Genomic DNA, 17,759 nt, shown 5'->3' with positions numbered 1-17,759 from the left:
TACACAAAAATGGAAATAAATTAGGAGTTCACTTTGTATTCTGGAAAAAATTTTGATTTCACAGGTTCTTTGGCTTCTCAGTAATTCCCTGCATTTCAAGAGCTACAGCAGAGGAGAACTAAATTTGAATTTGGAAGATGATTAAAAACTTTTGTTTCAATTATCAAACAATAAATTAACATTTTTCTCTTAGTGTTATTACATAAAATCTGTATGTAATCATGTCATGTAAATTCAATTTAAATTAAATATAAAAGACCAAGAAAACAATTGACATATCACCTGCATTGAAGCTTAAAGAAAAAGAATATAAATGTTTCATTTACATTATATATAAAGATTATTACTATTATTATTATTATCCTTGATCAGTCATGACATATACCAACAATGAAAACTGGGTCACAACAGAAGGAAAGTTCAGAACAAATGGTTTAAGCTACCACTTTCCTTTTTCCTTTGAAGATACATGAAAAAGCAATCATCTTCATTAAATTTCTAATATGTACCTTCAGGGGATGTACAGGATCTTATAGATCTAATAATATCCTAATCCTACATGATCTAATGTTTTCATATAGTACTAACTTTCATGAACAATTTCCTTCCATATTAATCTGTTATCTCTCAGGACTAATATTATCAATCTTATATTTTGGTCTTCTAAGGTATTTCTTACTGTATCAATCCAACTAGAATCATCTTCATTAAATTTCTAATATGTACCTTCAGGGGATGTACAGGATCTTATAGCTCTAATAATATCCTAATCCTACATGATCTAATGTTTTCATATAGTACTAACTTTCATGAACAATTTCCTTCCATATTAATCTGTTATCTCTCAGGACTAATATTATCAATCTTATATTTTGGTCTTCTAAGGTATTTCTTACTGTATCAATCCAACTAGAATCATCTTCATTAAATTTCTAATATGTACCTTCAGGGGATGTACAGGATCTTATAGCTCTAATAATATCCTAATCCTACATGATCTAATGTTTTCATATAGTACTAACTTTCATGAACAATTTCCTTCCATATTAATCTGTTATCTCTCAGGACTAATATTATCAATCTTATATTTTGGTCTTCTAAGGTATTTCTTACTGTATCAATCCAACTAGATATTCGTCTCTCTCATCATCATCAAATTCCTGATATGTACCCTTGGGGAGGGGGATTACAGGATAATTATGATAGTATTACATGATAGTACTTCTCTCTCTCTTGGCCTTTTTCCTACTACCCTGACAAAAAAAACACTTGTTGTGCTAACTTTCCTCTCCCATTCTGTTTAAGTGACCATAGTACACCTGAGAATAGCCTCTGCTAACATATTCCTGAATGCTAACAATGTCAAGTACTTTCCTAATACCCTTTTTTAAAAAAAAATATGATACTGCCAGTGATGCCATCTGTTCACTTCTCTAATCTTTCGCAGAACTCCAATATATATGGTCTCCAGCCTTCGGTCAAGTGTTTTTTTTTCTAACTCAGCTCTCAGATTCAGATGTTAAAACTGGCTTAAGTTTGAATACTGTCTTCTATACAGCTGGTTTAGTGTTCGACTAACTTCTCTCTTATCCCATATAAATTTATTCAGTTTATTACCAGCTTTGCTAATTCTGTTTTCTATTTCCATATCTTATTTGCAATCTTCACTAAACTTTATGCTTATATAACTGATATATTTTACTTGTTCTATAGGGTCTCCATTCAGAATTCAATTCATGTTTTCAACACTTTTGTATATTTTCACTGCGTTTTGATTGAATTTCATGCCAAATTTATCACAGAAGTTATTCATTTTTTTTTTTTTTAGAGCCTGTGTAGCTCAGTGGATGTGGCGTTTGCACACCACGGCACTTGGCCGCACGAAGGAAGACTTGGTTTCGAGTCTAGTCGGCAACTAGAGGAAATTTTTCTAAGCCTTTTTTCGACCGGTTCCCGAATTAGTCGATCTCTGGCACGGGCAAGCAGGTTTTTCCTCCCGGAAACTCTGGTTTTTCGTCCTGTAGACTGAAGAAAATCGACCGTAGAACCCACATTATTTCAGACATTAAATATATTGTGTTAGGGTTAGGGATCACGAGATGGCGGCACATTTGAGCCGTCTCTCTTCACTGCGTACCACTTAATTAGTGATAGCCTTGGGCCATCTATCTCTGATTGGGTACCAGGGAGATTGAACTGCCCACTCAGTCTCCAAAAGTTAGATAGGGCTAAATGGCCTCGCCTACTCCCGTATACAGGAATAAAAAGGCGTTAGCTGAGGTTTTTTTTTCTGAGAGAGAGTGTTATTCATTTTAGTTAAGGAATCCTGCAGACCTATAGTGGATTTGTGTAAGAGTATCACCTGCATAAAGAGAGTGAGATTAACATCTCTGATCTAGGTTTAATGCCACTTTCCTTCATAATGCGATCTACAGAGATGATGAATAACAGTGGAGATAATCTGCATCCTTGTCTCACACCTGATTTAACAATGAACCATCTTCCTATCCGTACCTTCTTCAATTCTAATTACTCAAATATAGACTATATATAGTTTGATATAATGTTCCATATAACTATAGCATTTTGAAAAGATTTTCTGGTGACACCTTGTCATGCACCTTTTCATTTAAATACAGATAATTGTTATATAATTGTTACATGATCAGATTTCCCTTCTTTGATCGACCTATACCTCTGACCTTTCCTGGCACAAACACATTTCAAGCATAGCTTCTGCAGCTGCCAAAAAACTTGTACTTTTTCAAACAAAACACTACTTCATACCTTCACAGCTGCTGACTTGATACAAATCCCAAATCTGCCCAACCATGGATTTAAATTTGAATCCCATATTTGGTATGGTGCATTAAAATCCTCCTCTCTAAGACTGCTTGATTCAATCCAGAAGAGGGCAGTCTGGTTAATTAATGACTACTCTCTTACATATCCACTTCGATACCTCTCTCAAGCATTCAGCTTCTGCCTCTTCTACAGACACTTACACAGACAGTGCTCTGCTGAATTGGCCACTATTATTCCTCCACTTTTCACCAAAAATCATTAACTGCTAACCACCACTCTTTTTCAGTACATCTTGAAACTCAGTGAACCAACTTCACTGCTTTCTCTTTCATTCCATCTACTTCTGTTCTTTTGGAACAGCCTTCTCCAAAGAATGCAACCTTCAGTTGTTCAAAAAAAAATATTTAAACATATTCCTCTTTTCTTCTTATCTTCCCCACACATGGGGTGATCAGCCATAGGTCTTGTGATTTTTTATGTGCAGGTCAAATATATGTTTTTGGATATATAAAACATATTTGAGATCTGCAAGTTGTTCAATTGGGTCAGGCAGACTGCAAACAAGAGTATACTAAAGAACATGCAGGTAGATTATTATGTCTGTACACGAATGCTAGGAGTATCAGAAACAAAGGGATAGAGTTTGTTGCCTTAGTCAATATGTTGCGACCTCAGATTGTAGGTATTAGTGAGACCTGGCTATCAGAATCAAACATATTAACTGGTATCGAGTGTCATGGGTACAGTATTTTTAGGAAGGATAGAGTGGATAGGAGAGGAGGAGACGTGCTGCTAATGATATTGGATGACTTAAATCCAGTTAGAGTTGAGACCTACGATTGTAGTAATACTACTAACAATATTTCATGTGGCAGTGAGTTTGAAGCCATCTGGTGTGAAGTGGAGTCTAACAAGACAAATTACATAGTGGGGTGTTGTTACAGACCTGGTGGTGAAGAAATGCATCACCAAATAGAAAAGGTATCTCAGGAGTGGTGGTGAAGATTTTAGAAAAATTAGTTAGGGTCCCGCATTCAGAAATGGGTTGACAGTGAATCTTTACTTTGCAATGAACAACATGGGTTTACTAAGGGAAGGTCATGTTTTAGCAACTTGCTCACATTCTATAACAATGTTACCATTGAACTAGACAAGGGGGAATGGATACACAATGATACTTTTGGATTTTGCTAAGGCTTTTGACAGAATACAACATGACAGACTGCTGCATAAATTGGAGAAAATGGGTTTGGGTTATACAATATTAGCATGAATAAGAGGATGGCTGACTGACAGATATCAAAAATTGGTATACAGGGGATCTGAGTCTGCAAGGTTTAAGGTAACAAGTGGTGTACCACAATGATCAGTGCTTGGTCCACTGTTATTCAATGTGTGCATTAATGATATTGGGAAGGATTTGACAAGCGACATACAGTTATTTGCTGATGATACAAATATAGGGAGGGTAATCAGGAATGCTGTTGATACACAGTCTTTGCAGAATGATTTGAATAGGCTGGAATTGTGGGCATGGGAAAATGGGTGTCAGTAAATGTAAAGTCATTCACCTCAGCATGATTACACATCCAATGTCGTATTATAATGGTGGGATTAGGCTAGAAGAAACTGATGAGGCTAGGGATCTTGGAGTGTTAATAGATAGGAAGTTGAAGTTTAGGGACCATGTGGCAAAGATTGCAAATAAATACAACTCAAACGATAATTGCAATGCTGAAACGAATGTTCACATGTAAAGATAAGGATGTTATTTTGCCTCTTTACAAGGCCTAGATAAAAACTCACTTGGACTATTGTGCGCAGGTCTGGTCTCCTGGATTCCGCTGTGATTCTGATATATTGGAGAGAGTAAAAAGGCGAGTGTTAAAAATGACAACAGGATTGTGGAATACTGATTATGTAGACAGATTGAGAATTTGTAGACTGCAGATACTAGCAAACAGGAGAAAGAGGGGTGATATGATTGAGACTTGTAAACTGCTGAAAGGGTCATACAGGATTTCAATTGATGGAGGTTGGGGAAAGGACAAGAGGGCATCCTTGGAAGCTGAGAATGAAGACTGCCAAAAACGGGTGTACAGGCTAGATTTTCTCTCAGAGGGTGGTGCGTGATTGAAATGGATTGCAATTGGATGTTGTGAGTGCAAGCAGTGTGAATGAATTCAAGAATAAGTATGATAGCTGGTTTGTGTAGTATATGGCCTCCCTCAATGAGTCTCTGACTCCCTGAAGGTCACTCTTAATAATAATAATAATATTTAAATCTAATTTGTGTGTGAATCCTGTGAATGAAACTAACAGAATAACCTTTAAACCATGTGGCTATACATGTAATGCAAGCAAACATATAAACAATAGAGTGTAACAAGTCAAATCTAACTTGCATAAAATTGCTGCTGTGTAAAGTTTGAGGAACGTAACTGTTACATAAGCTGAAGTTTGCCTGTATTTATGCATAACAGTAATTAAAAGTAGTATTTATTAATCCTAATATATATATATATGTACCTTTTCATGCCAAGCAAGCAAATGAGCACTGCTTCCTTCGGATGGGTTTTCAAAACCTTTATATATGCACTTCATAAGAAGATCAATGAGATCACGATCTAAGGAATTCACAACCCTTTCCATTTCACTGACCTTTATTGACAATAACACCCTCATAATTAAATTAAAGGAGACTTCCTGAAATAAAAATGCAGACATTATCACCTTTTATTCATTACATACACACACATATAAACTTATAAAAAATCAATGACTAAAAAAAAAAAAAAAATACTTAGCTATTCTAATTCTTGAAAAAGACTCCCTCTAAATGGACAAACTATACAGACCAAGCAGGTGGATAATCTTTTCACAGAAATTAACCAAACACATAATGAAATAAGTGGTTATCCTGTTATTTGATTTAGCTCAGTCTATTTTTGCAGTTGTTCCTCATTCTCAAATAAAAATTTTAAATTCAGAAATTTCACATAGCTTTCCAAAGATTTTTTTTTAATATAATTTAGTGGCATATTTGGACAATGATGCCAGTTTTAATTACTTTAATACATCCTCACAGGGAATATTAAATAAATCTTGAGAAATTAGCAATGCAGATTTCTCCTCATAAAAAAAAACAGACAACTTGGTCACCACAAACCATTCAGACACAACAGAATAATACCAATTTGCAATGAACATGCAGCATAAGGATTTGACAGTGATGATGATAATTGTGATATTAACAGGTGAAGAATATTGTGATATAATACCTGCAAATATATTTTTAAGATATACCAAGTATTCGTTAAAATGAGTAACTTATATTTTTTTGAATTCTTTCTGAACTTATGATACATCAAGACTGCTGCACTGTATTTTAAATCTGAAAGTCCTGTAACTTAAAATATTTTAAATCTGATTTAAAATATTTTAAGTTACAGGAATTTCAGGACTAATATTCAAAAGATTATATTCAGTTTTGATTTTCTACTGCTAACCATTTTTTTTTATAAATGTTTTTACTTAGATGAATTGATGTTTAAAGAAACTGGTGATTTATGTATAATTAACATCGCCTGAAGATATGGTCACCCACCTCTCATCACTTTTCTCATCCAATTCCTGTATAGATAACATCACAAATTGTTTCATGCCTTCTTTCATTTATCAGAAATCAATCAGACTTCGTGAATAGCCTGCCTTCATGCTACAGAAACAAGCTAAATATGAAAGATTACAAAGATGATCTAGGATAGATGTTAACCGTGGAGTTGGTTGCTGATGAGAATTTCTCAAAAATCATGGAGAAGCTCATCAACAACCAACTCCTGTGCTATCTGGAGCATCAACTAATTAGTCACCAGCAGTATGAATACTGCCACTCTCTATGCACCTAGCCATCAATCACCCACCACTTTACACAAGCAATGTAAAAGTGTGGAGAAACTATATTGTTGCTCTTAACATTTCAGCAGGTCTGGCAAAAAGGCCTGCTCCATCTTATGATTTGAATTCTACTCTTTGCAACTAGACTGTCACTTTCTTATCTGGTACAATATTCATCCACAGCAACTTTAGTCTCTAAAATTCTTGTCCTTTTCTATTCTCAAGAAAATGCTTCTCACCTGCACGACTAAAAAAAAAAAAAAAACAAATCCAAATCCATCCACCCATGGAATATCCTCACATTGCAAGTAGTGCATCAAAGCTTCTCTAAAATTATCAATGTCATCCAGACACTGTGTGTGTGGTGACAGATAGCTTCCTCTCCTCACATTTCCCACCAATGCCAGAATAATCTAGGCTTCTGACTTTTCATCCACAACCTTCCTCCTACATCTAAATTATCTCTCTGTGACAATAAACTCAATCCACAGTTTTGCTGTGGAATATGAAGAAGAGGAATGGAATCATTTGACACATTCTTATAGTTCACAATCATTCCATTCAAGAACCTCCATAAATAATATCTTACGCTCCGATTTCACTGCCCCTTTTCTATGGGGTAGGAATGCCTTAATGAACTCCAAAATGTAACTGTCTTATTTCTTGCAAAAAGAGTTTGCTTCTTTACTTCCTCTTATGTTTGATAATACCAAAATCTCCAGTTGCAATCATATTTTGCTTCTTGGACTTAATGCTACCCAGAAAAGGCCAAATACAGTTAACTAATGCCCCCCCCCCCCCCATTCACCCTAATCAATTTCTTATATTCTCGTGCATTTTCTATAGGTGTTTGCACGGACAATGTTCTGCTGAAAAACTGCCATCATTCCTCCGATTTCCTTTGAGTCTATAAAAGCACCAAGCAGCTCTTGATCAATATCCATTTAATGTATAGCTTTAAACTTATCAAACACTACACATCCTCTTCTTTTGTTCCATCTATTTTTGTTCTGTACACAGCGTTTTCTCACACTGTTTTTTTTCAATGAACTATAACCTCCCACTGTTAAAGAAACACCTCAGATTATTATGTATCAATGCATGTGCACACATGACATTGATATGGCATGGGTGATTTTGAAAACAAACACAGAGAAAGAAAGGTGTTTCAATCTCTTATGTGTGGGATCAATTAAAAAAAAACTGCTCTAAAAATGTATCTGAGTCATTAACTCTGAACAATGACATATGGAAGCTCAGCAATGAAGTTCAATCCTCTGCTAATTTGCAGCAGTCTGCTAGAATCCTCAATGCCAGCATTACTTTTCACTCGGTATACTCTATAACAGGGTTTCCCAAATTGTGTTCTGCAGAGAGTGAATAAGTGTTCCATGATGTCAGTGACCAAGACGTGTATTTTTAAACATAGAAGTAATTCAGGAAATTTGAATGCCGCTGTTCATGACCAGTCATAAAAATTATCTGCAAGCTGTTTACAACAATGGGCAGCATATCTTCTGTTTTCAAAACTGAACGAAATAACATCTGTGTTGCAAATGTTAGTCACCAATCAGCAAAGAAGTATAAAGAAAATTTTTCCACTGAAACTGAAGATCAAGGTAGTTTGTATCCGGTTCTCAAATCTAGTAATACTGAATACTTGCTTCGCAAGTTCGTATTGTAGGGTAAAAGTGCTTGTTTTGAAGCTGTAGTGCTGTGATATTTTAAAAGTAATAGGCCTACAGATTTAAATTTTAATGTGAATAAGAAACAAGGGGCTTTGTTTAATTTTGGTGTTAAGAAATCTCTTATTGAAGGTGTTTGTGACACAACAGATAGCAATTTATCCACCTCCAGCCTAGAAAGAGATCTCCAGGAGGTACAAAAGGAGGGAAAAAACTACCAGCACACAGGAGAAAAGTCTGCATTCACTAGTAAGTACTTATAATAATATTATAAATTTTTGGTGATCTGAATGGGATATGTCAATGAAAATCAGCACAAATTAATTTAATGATGTTGGCCTGAGGAAACTACAATATGCTACAAGATTTCATTAGTCCAGTGATTGATAACTGATTTAAATTGTAATTTTATATTTGTCAACATGTCACACCATATACATAAATGTACTAATGCTCTTTATGATTATGCCATAATTAATTAATAATACATTACAAAATAACCAAGGTGTTTCGTGAAAATTTCAGGATTTGTGAAGTGTTCCATCATTGGAAAAATCTGGGAAACACTGCTCTATAACCTAAAGCCCATAAGTTAGTGTTATTTTTATGAGACCAGAAGGTTAATATTACACACTGAAGACTAAGGAACTAATACTCCTTTATGAAGTAGAACAAGGAATTTCACAATTTTGCTTTATGTATCATCAAAAGTAAATTCTGAACTTTCAAAAATTCTTATAATTTTTTTTATTAAAGCAAAGAGCCGAAATTAGCTATTTCAACTGCATATACAGGAAGATGAATCTTGTGACAATTTCTTGCTGAGTAAGTACACAAAATTATGAAGCCAGTTTGCAGCAAATCTGAAATTTATACCACCACTGAACAATAAACATCACTGATGTTACCAATCCTTGTGTGTCTACAAAAATACACAGCTGATATCTGCCTCTAATTATAAACATGACCTGTGTACCCCCACCTAGGAAAATCACAGTCTAATCCCCACCTTAGGAAAAATATTGTGCAATTGCAAACTGAAGCATGCCTGTAGTAGTAGAAATTAAAAAATAAATAAATAAAAATTACTTTGGATATCTTGGATATCAATTCTTAGTATACATTCACAAGAATGTGTATAGGCTACTACAAAAGGTACAACATAATTATCAAATTCCTGATTATGTACCCTCAAATGGAGGAGATATACAGGGTGATGTGATATCACTAAAAAAATTACGTCTGCATTGTTACTAGCTTTCCTATCAATAATTTTCTTCCAAATTAATCTGTAATTGGTCATCTTGTTAGATCTTCTGAGTCTTTGGGAAAATTTGAAAAGAAAAGAATAAAGTCAATAATAATGGTAAGCATCTGCTAGATTTCTGCTTGGGGATGGACTAATCATTACTAGCACCATTTTCCAACATAAAGATGTGCCCAATTTCACATGGAGAAGATACAAGAAATAAGTCTCATTAACTAAGTTCTTGACAGGAATATGTAAGGATAAGGAAGTCACATTGCCTCTTTACAAAGCATTGATATGACCACACCTGGACTGCTGTGTGCAGATCTGGCCTCCTGGGTTGGAAGGGGGAGAAAGCTGTGGAAAGGGTGCAAAGATGAGTAACAAAGATGATATCAGGATTATGGAATGTCAATTATGAGGACAGATTGAGAGTATGTGGACTGCAGACACTGGTAAACAGGAGAAAGACAAGTGATATGATAGAGATCTATAAACTTCTGAAAAGGTGTTATAAGAACTGATAAATTCTGTGTTATATAAAAAGTGGAGTGAGAACAAGGGGTGTCCATGGAAGTTAACTCTGCGCAACTAAGGGAAGGGTGAGAGCTAGATTTTTTTCTCACAGAGCAGTGAGTGATTGAGTGTAACAATTCGCTTGTTCAAGTAGTGAGTGCATCCAGTGTGAACGAATTTAAGAGAAGGTATGACATCTGGTGTTGCCAGCAAAGGTGGGTTGATTGGTAGTCTCTGTTACTAATGGCTCACCCAAAAAGTTAAGCAAGTCTGAGCATGATTAGTAGTTGGAAGGGATAATCGTTCGATGCTGCTGGCACTCTGCTGAGGACTGGCCATTCTCACAAATCTTCTTAACTTCGGCCTGTAAATCGACGTATGTCAGACCTCTGTGCCCTCGGGGCACTGGGGATATGACAATGACATCTGGTGTGGGTGAGCTATGGCCTCCCCCAATAAGTCCTTAACTCCCTGGAGGTCTCTGATAATAATAAAAATAACAAAAAGTATACAAGGATTTGAAATAGGAAGTGATCACTTTTTTGAGCAGGATAAAGTTGAAAAGTTGTAAGAAAGTTTCTTAAATATAATAACAGCATACATTTCCTAGGAAATGTGTTTTACATTATGGAAAATACCAAGAATAGCGATCAGAACTTTACCACCTTTGCTGCGAGTTGCCCGAGTTTGTACTACGTATTTGGACTACTTGCATTAGCTCACGCTAGTAGTCGCCGATACTTTTATAGTTTATTATACTATATTCGGCATGAAACTCTCTGATTCCAATCTTTGACTTATCCGGTTTTAAAACAATGTGGGATTTAATATCCCCTTAATTTAAATAATGTTGTAAGAAAGTTTCAAAAAGAATCAAAGTTGAGCAGGTTTCAGGAGTGAGCTGTAGCCTCAAATATAGAAATATTATTCAAGAAAGAATGGAAGGATTTGAAAAAAAGAACCAAACTTTGTTGAACTTTATAAGAATCCTGAAAAAAAAAAACTGACTGATTCGACCAGATGCATGTAGTAAAGTTGTCTAGAAAGATATAAAAATCAGAACTTATGGTGGACTCAGGAAGATAAAAAAGTCATGGAAGAGAAGAAAGCATATTTAAAGTTCCTTACAAATAAGTAGGCATGTATTCAGAGAGTACAGAGAAAAAAAAATTTAAGAAAGTGAAGAAATGTGTAAAAGTAGCTAAAGAAAAGTCATCAAAAGACTTTGGTAAGAATATTCAAGTTAAATATTAAGAAACTGACAAAATGTTCTGGAGGTCATTGTAAAGCTTAGAAATAGAGGAAAGAGTCAGAGATGATAACAGTGACATGAAAATCTAAGGAAAATATTCCAGCTGTCTGGAGTAATTACAGTAGATCCATTGCTTTTATGGCCTAAGTGGTGCACAGAAACAGTTATTAAGTGACCTGTTGTAAATCAACCCCAATTTCCAACAAGCTTCATGTCATATTAGTTATATTCTTGGAAATGCCATAACATAAATATAATATTAACTTTTCGTTTATTCTTTAAGGTGGCACTTATTACAGAGACAACTAAAACTGAGAGGGAAGTTCAGTTACATTCATTCCAAGTAAAGGCTTAAAATTTCATGTTTCTCTTCTAATGTTATTGCTTTCCACTTCTTTGAGGATTTTGTATTCTCAAATTGACTTTTCTTCTTTCCTTTTAGAGGACATATGTATTGTACTATAAATAATTTTAAATTAAATGAAGAAATGAATGACAATAAATGAAGAGTGAGGCAAACTACAACAGTTTCTCTAATTACGGGCAAATTTCCTCTGCACTTGTGAAGTTGAGGCACAGCACCAGTTGTTTTTTTTAAACTTTTCCAAGTTTTATGTTACAAAAAATATTTTGTAATGTAAAACTTAGTTATCCAACCAAAAATAAATCATGCTGATCCAGTTATTAGAAATCAATTATACTAATTAAATGTTTCACTGTCAGTTGTTTCAGTCATGCAAAACCTATTATTGGAGAATATGCATCCAAGTCACCTCACATTTAGGATCATCTCTCAATCACTTATAGTGTCTCAATCATATCACTTCCATGCTTTTATATATATTTTTAATATTTTTACTTAAATCTCGGTTCTAGTCTTCCAATTCTTTTAAAAAAATTATGTATGTTAACCGAGTTAATGATCATTCTTTCATATATACATATATTGATCTAATACAAGCAAAGTTACAGAACCTACAGTACATGCTATGTATGTACAAAGGGAATAGAAAGAAAAAAAAACTCAAGCTGAATGATACTTTTTTTGAACAGAGAAAGATTGTAATGTAAAACTTAGTTATCCAACCAAAAATAAATCATGCTGATCCAGTTATTAGAAATCAATTATACTAATTAAATGTTTCACTGTCAGTTGTTTCAGTCATGCAAAACCTATTATTGGAGAATATGCATCCAAGTCACCTCACATTTAGGATTGGAGATGTTAATGTCAGCTCTTTGCTTTATGCGGATGATGTTATACTTCTAAATAAATCCGCTACAAGTCTGCAAGATTCTCTGACTAAATTGAATAGCTGTTGTAATAGATATGGTATGAAGGTCAGCAATAAAAAGACAAAGACAATGAAAATAGGCAGAATCATTGAAAATGTCAACTGTGTTGTGAATGGAGAACCTGTGGAACAAGTAAAACATTTCAGCTACTTAGGCACAATTTTTACTGAAGATGGTAAACTAAATATAGAAATAGACAACAGAATCAGCAAAGCTGGTATCGTGGGAAGTCAATTGAATAAATTCATATGGAATAAAAAAGAAATTAGTCGGAACACTAAATTAGCTGTATACAAGACTGTGTTCAAACAAATTTTAACTTATGGATCTGAGAGCTGGGTCAGAAGTAAAACACTTGACCAAAGACTAGAGACCGCAGATATGAGAGTCCTGAGAAAGATTAGAGGCGTGAACAGATGGCATCAATGGCAATATCATATTAAAAATGAGGATATTAGGAAAGAACTTGACATTGTCAGCATCCAGGAATGCGTTAGCAGAGCTAATCTCAGATGGTATGGTCACTTAAATAGAATGGGAGAGGAAAGATTAGCAAAACAAGTGTTCTCTGCCAGGTTGGCAGGAAAACGACCCAGAGGAAGACCAAGATATAGGTGGATTGATACGGTACAAAGTGCCTTAGACGATAGAAATATAAGATCTGATAATGTTGGAGTCTTGACAAGTAACAGACTGATTTGGAGGAAAATTGTAGATAGGAAGTTAGTAATGATGTAATTTTTTCATGTAGTACTGTCATATCCTGTACACCCCTTGAGGGTACATGGCAGGAATTTGATGATGATGAAGATTGTATAAACACAAATACGAATATTGTACATCACTCATGAACATCTAAACTAGAATTCCTATTTTTAACTGAACCTTAGCTACAAACATTTTCAGCCACAGATATGTCATTTGTGCCTCTGTGTGATATGTATTCCACGGAAGAGAAGTCAAATCTAGATTTCTCATGATTTAGTTTCTTTGCTCCATTCAATAACATTCATTTTTGTTTTTACTGTTCTAAAAATTCTGAAAATCCCTTATTTCTTCAACATATTTTTCCTGAAGATGATTATCTGCAGTCAAACATAGGGCCATTGTAATAACCTACTAAGCAACTAAGGCAATGCCTACACGTGACAAGTTTGGAGGGCATCAGAAACTGGCTAAATTGTATCTCAACCATAAAAACACCATTTTTGTTTTTGATTTACATATTTTCTTAAATTTAGAGATGGCAAAATAGTGCTTGCCTAGGGTTAGCATATAAACACCTTACAAACAGTTTTGGTCTAACTACCCAAAGCGCAAGTCATTGTATAGAGCATTTGGAGCTGTGGACATCAAAGTTACTACTTAAGTGACTTTAATACACAACTTGAAATGACTTCTCTTTTCCAATTCCACCAACCAAGCTGGAAGAGATGTGGAAGTATTTACAACAAACAACAATCTGATGTAAATCAGCCATTCTCCAGAATACAAGATAACCCTCTCTACTCTCCCAGAACACTTATTCTTAACAAGTTCTCTTTCTATACTGTAGAAGTAGCCTCTCCTCTTACTAACTCAAACCATAATCTTATGCAAGTTTCCTCTTCCACAGAATGCCCTTCCGTCACCCACTCTCTCAATCTTGTGTATTCTTTAGCACTGTAATGATGCCAAGTGGGACAACAACAGAAGCTTCTATTCTACCTTTTAATGGTTACAATACTGTTTCCACTCGTCAGATCTAAACACTTGCTCAAAGCAAGTTCATTGTCATCATTGGTTTTATAAGGATTCTGAACCTATTATGGACTGTTCCAGCCTCAAAAGCTATCAGTAAATCTTTAATAGACAATCTCCCATTTTTTATATAGTTTATGCTAAAATACCTGTATGGACAATCTTTCTATTTGCAGTTTGGAATATGAAGCAAGCTACAGAAATTATTCTCAATGTAATAAAGGCCTTGATTTTACACTCCATTCAAAATGGGCATGGATGTTCATGATTGCCTTCAGATAGGAGATGAATTTCATCACTCAAATGCGAGACCATCACCCTGCTTATTGGAGATCTGAAGTGACATGAAAAAATTTTCATCTTTGGTCTCTATGAGAAGGGTTTCCAGATACATAAAATATTAAAAAAAAAAATAAAAATAGACAAAATCTTTAGCCATAGCTCAGGGGATGCATCACAGTAGTCCAAGAAAGAAAAAAATAAATAAAATAGTGTAAATGTATACGGTTTGAGATAAAAACTTCAGTGGACATGTATAATGCATAGCATTATACATGTCCGCAAGGAGATGTGCTTTGCATTATGGGAGATACTGAGACAAGGAGTGATGAGAGCTTGGTCCACCTTTGCTGCGAGTTGCACCACCGTACCTCAGTCCTGAAGATATTTTTAGGCGCAAACTTTGTTTGCTTACAGTTGGATAAAGGATTAAACTAAATTTATTATGTTATCAATGTATGTTTAATTACAATACTGTAATTTACTGTATATTGTTTAATTACAATACTGTATATATACTGTAGTATATATAAAGTAAAACTTTCATGTTTTACTTTATATATACTACCATAAATAAGAATGTATATTTTGGAGTTGTTTAAACAGAATGGGCGAAGAAAGATTAGCAAAACAAGTGTTCTCTGCCAGGTTGGCAGCAAAACGACCCAGAGGAAGACCAAGATATAGGTGGATTGATACGGTACAAAGTGCCTAGACGATAGAAATATAAGATCTGATAATGTTGGAGTCTTGACAAGTAACAGACTGATTTGGAGGAAAATTGTAGATAAGAAGTTAGTAATGATGTAAATTTTTCATGTAGTACTATCATATCCTGTACACCCCTTGAGGATACATGGCAGGAATTTAATGGTGATGATGATTTTGGAGTTGTTTTAAGTCATATTAGTTTGAGTTTACACTGGTCTGTAATTATGTAAATAATGTATACTTTCATTTGGCGTGTGCATTAGAAGAGTGCGACTTAATCTGCCATTGAGACTAGTCTGTTTGATAAGCGTCAAGTTTCATAGACTGTTATTTTTGTAGTCTGCAGTATGGTAAAACTTGAACTTGGTGTGATCATTGAGATTACAACAAATTGATCATCTTTTTATTAGTTTGGAATTGTGCATTAAAACTTCAAGGCTCCAGACATTTTTTATTTTTTTATTTTTTTTTTAAGAAATATAAGTTTGGTTTGCCTTTAACTTGGTAAACAGCAGTTGGTTTGCATCCATCATATCCTTAAGCCTTTCATGGATTTTGTGCATGTTATACATTCCAGTTCCTCTAGCAGCCAATAGTCAGAGAGGTCTGACCAGATTGAATATCTTCCTACTCCAGATGTCTGTCCTGAGCATACAGTGTTGCTTCATGCCACTGAATGTTTAGTTTGGTTTGATATTGTCAATCCATCTCATTTGGAGTCTATCTCTTTTCCCTAACACCTGGATTACTCAACATAATCTTGTTGACCAATCAACTGTCCTGCATTCTGTCAACATTGTTGAACCATTGTAGCCCTTCCTTATATAAGATAGCTAAGAGGTGGCTGACCACTCCTTTGATGTATCTCATCATTAGTTACAAAAATATTAAACTCTGTATAAATGCAAATCAAACCTTTAAAAAAGTTATTAGGGAAGGGCACCAAACATCTCCATAAAATTTTTTGATGATACCCAGAAGAGAGTAGGAGCTGAATGATGATTTCCCTCTCTTACTAATTCCCTTCAATCACTTATGTCATAATCTATTTCATTTCAGTTTGTCTTTTCTAAAGACATTTCCAATTGTCACTCTAGTAGTCATCATTCTTCCACTTAGCCTGCTAAATAAAAAGTGGCCACTACCCAAAATCCAGCAAAATCAGGCTAAAATTATAACTACAAACCTACTGTTGTGTCCCAATTTACGATTTCTACTCTAATCTTACAAATTCCTTTTATCTATATTCTTCTAACTTCTATGCCCGAGATTTTACCAAAACTTATACCAATATCTAAGTTATTGCTCCCCGTAGTACCCCTAATATTTGTATTTATACTGCGCCTTTTGGGATATTTAGTTTAGGATATTACATACATAAACAAGGAGAAAGAAACTCAAATATATCTGAAAGTGTAACTAGTGCAGTCGTGACATTTAACTCGATTCTCAACTTAAATTTTCCGCGATGACTAAGTACAATATTTTCAAGTGGTTATCAACTGCACCATTTATGTTGTCATAAATAGGGAGAAAGCCAATCTCGAATATATCTCTTAGTATTTAAATATTATTACAGTCATGACTCTTAATCTCTTTCCTCAACATTAAATTTCCCGCGTGATTAGGTACGATGATTTTAAGCGGTGCATTGGATTAGCAACATCAGACAACTCTTTTATCATTGAACAAAAGGTTTATTAAGTTTCTAAACATGGTACAATTCAAATACTAAACTAAAATACTTATAGACTAACATTAAATCATTACAAGCAATATGGCTAATTGTGATTATGCCGCCATACACATTAATTCGTAAATTCACCTGATGTGAACAAATTAAATCAATTCACACTATCTGATTATTCATGCTGAAGTAGATTAACAAATTATTCACTGCTAACACATACTTGTGACATTTCAATTATTATATACATTACATTAGGCATTCAATTCTTAGGATACGTAATTACTTAATTCACACTGTTCCGTTATACCGTTATTTGCACTAACACACAATTATGTCATTTAAATATCTTGTGCAATATAATAGACATGCAAAAATACCTTAGGACTCTTAACTATTCACAAATCTTTAACACTAGTCAATCTACACATAACACATTCTATCATATACTGAAGTCCTAGTATAACTTCAACAGTTCTGTATTGGAATCACGATACTTTTCACAGACAAATTTCTAGTTAACATAGGTTATGATTTACAGTACCTTTCTTGAGCTCTTTGTATGGGCCTTTATTCTTTTCCAAATGAACCTCTGGCATAACTTCTTGTAACTCTGGAATACTTTAACACACATATATTTGC

The 17,759-nt window shown here is 34.5% G+C and overlaps 1 protein-coding gene across 1 annotated transcript in view; it reads right to left on the bottom strand.

The window, feature by feature from the left end:
* LOC150108042 (actin-related protein 2/3 complex subunit 5-B-like) overlaps positions 1-17,759 on the bottom strand; it is a 51,786-nt gene that overhangs the window by 22,077 nt on the left and 11,950 nt on the right. The window contains exon 3 of the mRNA XM_090415537.1: positions 5,335-5,511. Coding sequence (XP_090271663.1) covers positions 5,335-5,511 — 177 coding nt within the window. The remainder of the gene's footprint in view (positions 1-5,334; positions 5,512-17,759) is intronic.

Source organism: Typopeltis vanoorti, chromosome 3 (genome assembly GCF_054136105.1).
Source record: "Typopeltis vanoorti isolate ZY-2024b chromosome 3, IOZ_Tvanoo_1.0, whole genome shotgun sequence".
Taxonomy (NCBI): domain Eukaryota; kingdom Metazoa; phylum Arthropoda; class Arachnida; order Uropygi; family Thelyphonidae; genus Typopeltis; species Typopeltis vanoorti.
Note: the sequence above shows the minus strand (reverse complement) of the source record. Positions and strands in the feature narration are given on the sequence as shown.